Source organism: Stylophora pistillata, chromosome 11 (genome assembly GCF_964205215.1).
Source record: "Stylophora pistillata chromosome 11, jaStyPist1.2, whole genome shotgun sequence".
NCBI lineage: Eukaryota > Metazoa > Cnidaria > Anthozoa > Scleractinia > Pocilloporidae > Stylophora > Stylophora pistillata.
The window spans coordinates 20,616,356-20,624,367 of record NC_142529.1 but is presented as its reverse complement, the minus strand read 5'-3'; the positions used below and the strand labels follow the sequence as shown (position 1 = coordinate 20,624,367).

At 39.4% G+C, this 8,012-nt stretch overlaps 1 protein-coding gene across 1 annotated transcript in view; it reads left to right on the top strand.

Annotated features, from left to right (window-relative positions):
* LOC111340462 (neuronal acetylcholine receptor subunit alpha-2) overlaps positions 1-6,396 on the top strand; it is an 11,030-nt gene extending 4,634 nt beyond the window's left edge. The window contains exons 3-6 of the mRNA XM_088737981.1: positions 1,217-1,261; positions 1,571-1,680; positions 2,110-2,348; positions 3,160-6,396. Coding sequence (XP_088594107.1) covers positions 1,217-1,261; positions 1,571-1,680; positions 2,110-2,348; positions 3,160-3,887 — 1,122 coding nt within the window. The 3' untranslated portion in view covers positions 3,888-6,396. The remainder of the gene's footprint in view (positions 1-1,216; positions 1,262-1,570; positions 1,681-2,109; positions 2,349-3,159) is intronic.
* Positions 6,397-8,012: the final 1,616 nt, after the last annotated feature.

Below are 8,012 nucleotides of genomic sequence, written 5' to 3'. Positions count from 1 at the left end.
CGAATCGTAAGATGATATATAGTAATATATAATAATAATATATATGATGAGAATAATAATGATAATAATGATAATAATAATAACTTTATTTACTGAAGAAGACACATTACTGTTAAGAACTGGTAAACTTGTGGCCCTACCCTAAGATATAAAACTAATTAACGAACATCAAAAGCAGTTAAAAAATGGTAAAAGAAAAGGTAAAAAAAAAAAAGAAGTAACAACAGAACAGAAAACGGTCAATGCAATGTTAAATGTAAAATCAAAAGGGGGTCAGACGATGTAAAAAATTTATGAAATGGAAAACGTAACCAAGCGCAAGCTAGCATAACCTTCCTTTATAAAATTACAATAGTTCTCTTTGAATGCGTTGATACTGGTGCTGGATCTTATATCAATAGGCGAGAGTTCCAAAGTTTTGCGGCTGTGACAAGAAAATTTTTTCCACCATCTGTGTCATGGTTATACCAAGGACAGAGTATAGTTATATCACCACAGCGTGAGGTTCTTTTTGACATGTCACTGATACGCATTTATACCCCACCTAAGTACTCTACCTTAGTACTCTGATATTTTCTCTTTAAACGCTGGCTGTACCGAACACTGGTTACTTATTAAGTACCGATTACAATTTAAGATTATTTTAGTATTCTCATAAGCAGTATATGATATTGCGTTTGCTTATCATTGAAAGCTTATTGATTTTAAAATTCCTACCAATTTGAAATACGGACTAAAAGTATAATCGGAAATTTCCGAATGAACCTAAGAGGCAAGATGTTACCCGCACAAGAAGCAAGGGCCTTCTCCTCTGGAGCTCCATGCCTTCGGAATAGTTTAACAAGGGACATACTCGGCCTGGGCTATATATCTGGTTTACCATGGTCTCAAAACTCACCTTTTCAGCCGAGGTTTTAGTTTGTTGCGCCAGTAATGTATTGTTTTTATCTTCTCGAAGGAATTATTAGGTTTCGTTCATATTAGTTAATTTTTATATTCATTTAATTCTACTAAGCTGTCCTTATCAACTTCATTTTTTTTTTATTTACCGTAAAGCGCATTTGATAATAAATTTATGTATTTTACGTTATAGTTATATAATTTCTGATTGTTATTAGTACTGTCGTTATTACCTGAAAGACAGAGGTAGAGAGAGAGAGGGGAAGGGGGTTATGCACACCATTTGTTTCATTTGTTTGAATTTCTCATTTTGCAGGACACAAAAGAGCAGATTGTAATTTTAGACACTTGGGTGGTACAGGTCAGTTCAAACTCATCAGTTTTTGCTGACATTCAACTTAAGCGAAAAGGGAAAAGGTTTGCCTTGCGATGAACCACTTAAGAAAAAAAATTAAAGATCCTTACTTTTGCAATTCAGTTTAACCTAAATTAAGTAAAGCAAAACTAATGCTATCTCGGAATATTTTCGACCCTTAGTTGAAATTTGCTGTGCTATAATTTTTGTATCGACCATTTTAATCAATAAAATGGAGACAGAATATATTTAAGTACCTGCTAGGATCAGGCTGAGACGCGAAGGCGTATTACTTTAATTTGATTCATCTTTCAGAAATGGAAAAATGAATTTCTCGTATGGGACTCGAAAGCCTTTGGAGATGTAACTCGCGTGCAGTTTCTTCCGAGTGAGATCTGGGTTCCAGATATTTCCCTTTACAACAAGTGAGTGGCAGCAAGTCTTTGTAACAAAATGGGGCAACATCACGAATTGATAGTGCTTCCGAACCAACAATTCACATGAGGTAGTGCGACTTGCAAAAAATACACAATTACAACTGTAACAGTTTTGGACAAAATGTCTACACTGTTTCTTCAAGAAAAAGTCGGATCATGTTTACCACATAATTTGAATATGTCAACAAAGTTGAAACGGTAAATTGGCCACCGTAACGATTACAAAGGCTGACGTTTCGAGCGTTACCATGTTTACCACAGGTATTCTCGACGGGTATATTGGTACTCTCGATCAATATGTCGGTGGACACTCGTTCGACAACTCGGTCGACAGAGTCGATAGTTGAGAAATATTTTTTGAAAGTTACCCTTGAAAGTAACATTTTTACCTAAGATTTTTCCGTTTACCAACTTTAGCGGAGACGATAGTATCACCCTGGCTGGAGGAAGAACGAAATTTGTCACTGAGGTTTCTGTGGACAACGATGGGAACTGTGTGTGGAGTGGACCTGCTACATTCAAAGCGAACTGTGATTTACAAATCATCAGCTGGCCGTTTGACAACCAGACATGTGAATTGGGCTTTGGTTCATACACATACGGAGAAAAAAGACTGGATATTAAACTTTTTGAGGACAAAAGTGGAGAATACACTAGTGAGTATCAGTTAATGCTCAGATGGTGTAACAAAACTTCGCGTATACAAATTTTCAACTCTTCAAGACGACTTAACCCGACAACTTCTCGATAAATACATCCGAGCATCAAAGAAACTTCGTATCCGAAAGAACCCTGAGGTTTCTTTTCAGGTTACGACTCAACACACGTCACGCGATAATCACGGGATCCGATGACATGACGCATGCGTTACATTTCGTGACGTACTTTACTACAAGCGTTACATTTCGAGAAATTCTATAGGGTCTTTCGTAGATAATTTTGTATCAACTAATGATCCCCTAATTGGTATTTTTCTTTATTCTCATTACTTGTCTGCTTGATATTGTGTTGATATTGTAAGGAGAAATTCTGTCTTGGTCACTCATGGCAGTTAAAGGGTTAACGCTAAACTAACTGATTCAGTCCATTAACCACTTTAAGGTCAAAAGGCAGGTAATACTTTTAGAACGAAAAGAAAAACTGAAAGTTCTAGAGTACTGTAAAAGAGTATATTTAAAATTATGACACTAGGTGCGTTTTGAGACTTTGAGGAAGCATCTAACCTCTTGTGAAGGAAATAACTACGTCCAGCCTCGTCCCCAGGCTATGGGAACGAGGTTGAGCTACGCTACGATAATTCTTGCTTAGCAGCTTGGCCTTTTACTTTCACGTGACATTTGCTACTCCTATCTTTATTGAGGAGAAATCTAGAGATCTACTGGGAGGGTCCGGGGGTTTGCCCCCCTCCCTCCCACGTGATCATTATCCTTGAGTTCCTACATAAAAAAAGGTATTTTTTACTTGCAGATCGCTTCGTTTCAAGTGGAGACTGGAATATAACAAATATAGAAAAAATCATTAAAAAGACAACCCATGGCGACTGCTGTCCTCACAACTTCAGTGAAGTTGTTTACACGTTAAGAATGTCTCGGAAACCTTTGTTTCACGTGTTTTACCTCACTATTCCAAGTACGTTGCTTCTGGCCCTAACTCTGACATCCTTTTTCATTCCCGTGGAGAGTGGGGAAAGAATTGGCTTTGTCACTACTATGCTTCTTGCCATGACAGTGTTCCTGCTCCTAATTCCATCCTTCCTCCCTGAAACATCGGAAGGCGTCCCAATCCTGGGCATAGGTTTGCAGGCCACGTCGGTCATCATGGCCTTGGTCCTCTTCGGTAACATCTTCGTCATTAAAGTTTTCTTCATGGATGGAACCCCACCTCAATGGGTAGGCAGACTCTGCTTTTGTTGTAGGAAGAAGGGAAAACCGTCCAAACGAGTTCATGTGAACGACTCAGGCGAGTATCCAGTCCCTTCTGTGAAATCTCCCCCATCCCTGAATGCCATAGAAGTGTCCACCCTTTCCACAAGAGGTACTTCACCACATGGATGGGATTGGAAGGAAGATCAAACAACATGGCAGAAAGTGTCAGCTAAACTGGATCATTTATTTTTTACGTTTTTCTTGATCATTAGCGTGATTACTCTTTGCGCCGTGTACTTGACGAATAATGGAGAAACGCACGAGCGCTGACCAAGAACTGCCCAGCACTAATACCGACAAGTTTTATATTTTTTTTTTGTTTTCTTTAATAATCCTATATTTATGACAGCGTGTTGCCACTACATAGCATGGAAAAGACGCCTTCCGTTTTAACGTTTTGATTAGGATTTGGCTTTGAGGCCCATTTGGCTGGCGTCGGCTATTTGAGACACCTTCCCCCGATTTAGCATAGCCGTGATAACTTTTCACTTATTTTCTTTGAAAAATTTCAATCAAAGCTTTATAGGCAGATGATGAGTTCGTCGGGGAGGGGGAAGGGGGCGAGTTGTCTTGCCCTTGCAGGTGACCCTGTCAAGAGAGACAACTTTTTCAGATCAATAGTGATATCTGTACAACTGCGAACCCACCCCTCCCCTTACTTAACAACAGTCAACTGATTGATAATAAGTTAGGGTTAATGTTGGGTTAGGGGAGGGATGGGTGCGCAGTTGCTCAGATACTGATATTTATTTACTTTTTCTTATATAAACACTTTGGTTAACCCCCCTTTCCCCCCCCCCCCTCGGAAAAATTCATTTCTGAGGCTGCAAGCGCGTCGATTTCACATAGTCGCGGGAATAGAGTGAAAATCTCTGCCGACGACTCTCGATTCCATTTTCTTTTTCTGAACAATTTCAATTGTCAAACCTAAGTCATCGAGAACGTCTTGGTTCCATATTTTAATAGATTTACAAGGTTAACGAAAGTAGAGCAACAAGACCTGATCCTTACAAACAACAAATGTGTGGTGTGAGCGATTGAACACATTCTATACTTTCTGCGGAGCATGTGCTTTTGCTGGCAGTTTCATTGACGAAAAACGTTCACTAACTGACATAGTTTTGCAATAACACGAGTATCTGATGGCACGACACTAAGTAGTGTGGAGGTTTTAGCTTATGGTGTCATAAAAGGTCTCTCTGTGTACTCTCATAGTTGATTATGATCTTAACTCCCGTTACCTGTGTGCTTTCAAGTGTCTGAAGTTTGTATGGATAATATAATTGCTGATCATTGTTGAAGAGTAAAAGGGCTCGAGACAGCCACATCGTTATAAGAAAACGATGGTGGGAAATTAAAAATTTTATCCAAATCGTCCATAGGGGTCCTAAACGGGGATCTTGTGGCCTGTCCCAGGCGTTCATTTAATGAAACGGAACCAACCTCATTCCCAGAGCCTTTCCTCTTAGTTGGGGATGGCTCCCCAACTGAGAGAAATTTAAAGGCCCTGGGAACAAGGTTGAAACGGAACGAAATACACCTTTTGGTGTTCATTACGAGAGAATACGCATTCATTTGCGCTAAAAATCAAAAAGAAAAAATGAGGAAAGGACTGAAGGGGGTCAGCATTTTAAGCTATGTGTTTGTGGCGGGATGACTGGGTTTCGGTAGGCTGGTGCTCCGTTGTACACAAAGATCACCTCCTCGTCGGGATCCAGATTTATCCTCGTCTGTGCTAGGAAGTTATCGAAACGCGCAGCATTCATTCCGCTAACAGCTGTTAAGGAAAACATAACTCCATTGATAGGCGAAATTGCCATTGTCGCAGTTAAGTTTCGTCCTCACTAGCCGCACACTTGACTCTACGCCCTCTCTCCCTGCGGCGCTATATTATAGCTTCTGGCCGTCCACATGTTGTTGCTGCATTCATCGACAAACATGCAGCGGTGCACTACGGCATGGTTCCTAAACCAGGTGACGTAATCATTGATTGCTCAGCACATCAGGTCTGTTTCTATCACCAGGGAGGGCCTTGCTAGCTTCACTCGGAAGAGCATCCCGTCTACTGTCCTTACCTCAGTGAGGTTTTGGATCTCGGGCTTAAGTGGCAGCCGTCCACTTGGTTCGCTGTTTATCCGAGCAAGCGTGGGTAAACAGTTTTCGTTGATTATTTCCTTTAGGTAGTCGCTCATCTCATTATTCACACGCACTTTGTTTTTACCACCTCGTGGTCTTTCCTGGATCCTACCCCTGCCGTAGCGCGCCACAATGCCTCTTGCCGTTGATTGGTTCACTCCGTGCGTGTTTGCGACCACGAGATAACCTTCCTCCTCGTCCTCAAATCCTCTCACGATTCTCTCTCTGTGTTCGAGTGGTATTCGGTTTCTTCGTGGCATTTTGCCTGCGGTCAGAAAATCTTCACGAAGCTAATGAACTGGACTAAATTTACTGACAAAGTGAATTTAGGCAAATTAGGAGTTCATTTGAAAATCGCTACTTGCATATTGAACATGAAAAACAAAGAATTGTTTGTACAAGTGCTTAATACTAATGCCGTCCAGGATTGCTATCAAATTGTAAACAGTGTGATAAAAATGTTAATGAATGCTTTATGCACTATATCGTTTGTATATTGTCCCTATTGACTTTCAAGAAGGTGTAAATGACCCGAATGTTAACCCAAATGAAAGCATAGTTTTCCCTTTTGTTTGACAAATGACGCATCAGAATGCCTAAAATTGTAATTAAACGCTGATTAAAATGCAAAAATTATTATTAATCTGATTTACAAGTAAGTGATCTACCCTCTGTTTGACATAGTGTAATCTCTCTTCCTCTGAAAAATCTTGTCTACGTCCCTTTTTTCTGTTATCACACACAAACTAGATCCTATAAAAAATTTCATCGCCTGAAAACACTAACTAACGATTTAAATTTTGCAATGACACGCGCCTTGGATGGTAGGACTCGCTATGGGCGAGCGATTGAACGTGTTTTAAACTGTATAAATGTACATAAACGTACCTGAGTTAACGGAGTTTCAAATGTATGCAACGCACACGGAGACTTCTATCAAAACAATTTACCAATCTTTACAAAGTTCCTGAGGCAAATGCTCAACCTGATGTTAAAATAAAACTAATTCCAATTCAACAGAGAACACTGTAAACAAACTCACGGAGCGGCAGTGGGTATCGATATGGCTTTAGCTTTTGCCAATATCGAAAAAAAAGAATAAAATTTAATCAACTAGAGCACAACTGAGCCGCTTGTTTGAAAGAGGTATCTTGACGATGTTCTCTGTTTTTGGAACGCAACTTAAGACAAAATAAAAGAGTTTGTAGGACGGGCGGGCAAGCTTTGTTTTTTGTATCATTCTGTCGTAGAAAACATTGCGTAGCCATTAAATTATTGTCTGTTGAAGTATCGTTTATCAGTGAATTGAGCATCACCGTTGGGATAAAGAATGAATCCAAAACCTCTTCTTCTAAAGGTATTTTCTTGCAAAATATAAAATGGTTTCGATTTAGTGAGCATAAGAATTGGAATCAATTTGATTCTGATGATTATATCAAACATTCCAACATCAAACTCGTTAACATATTGGGAAAATTTAAAAAACATGAAGGATAAACCTGCCCTCGACAGTCGAAAACTCAAAAGAAAAAGGCATTAAAAAGTAGGACTGTTCCTTTTTTACTCTCCCACCCTTGGCTGGTTCTTTTACCAGACTTAATTAATCTCTATTAGCTTAGAGATCTTCATCGTGATACACGATTTTTTTCGGTTAAGTTTGTTAATTTATGTTCAGTTATTATAGCTCCCGCCACCATTTTTTAAAATTTGCGTTGCTTAACTCACCGGGGAAACTTCTCATGTCAAAAATCAGCTTATTTTTCTCCTTGTAGATGTTTCATTTTTTTTTTGAACTTCCGTGGATCAACACCCCAAGGAATGGTGCCATACACCCAATATGCAGCCTCTCCATATCTCCTCTTACAGGACTGTTTTTCTTTGTCTTTTTGATAGTAATATTCCAGGATCTCTTCAGTCAGACGAATGACTGCCAATGCATCAATAACCTCTTCGGGGTTCACCCGCAGTCCTTTCGATTTTTCATCTTCTTCTAATGCGCTCGACTTGCTTTTATCACTCTTGGAGGGCGAATTTTCCATCGTTGCACGTGGAGAAGATAGCTTAGCCTTATACTTGTCCTGATGCTAGATAATGCATCATATAAATTGGAGGTAAATCTGTAGACTTTTGGCTCCCAGAAGTGATCAGTATGTAAAAATATTAGTTCGGAGAATTAACTTTCAGATCTTAAGAGTGAAAGGGTTAAATACTGTATTTAATTTTTGTCTATAAATCATTGAATGGTCTCTGCCCGCAATA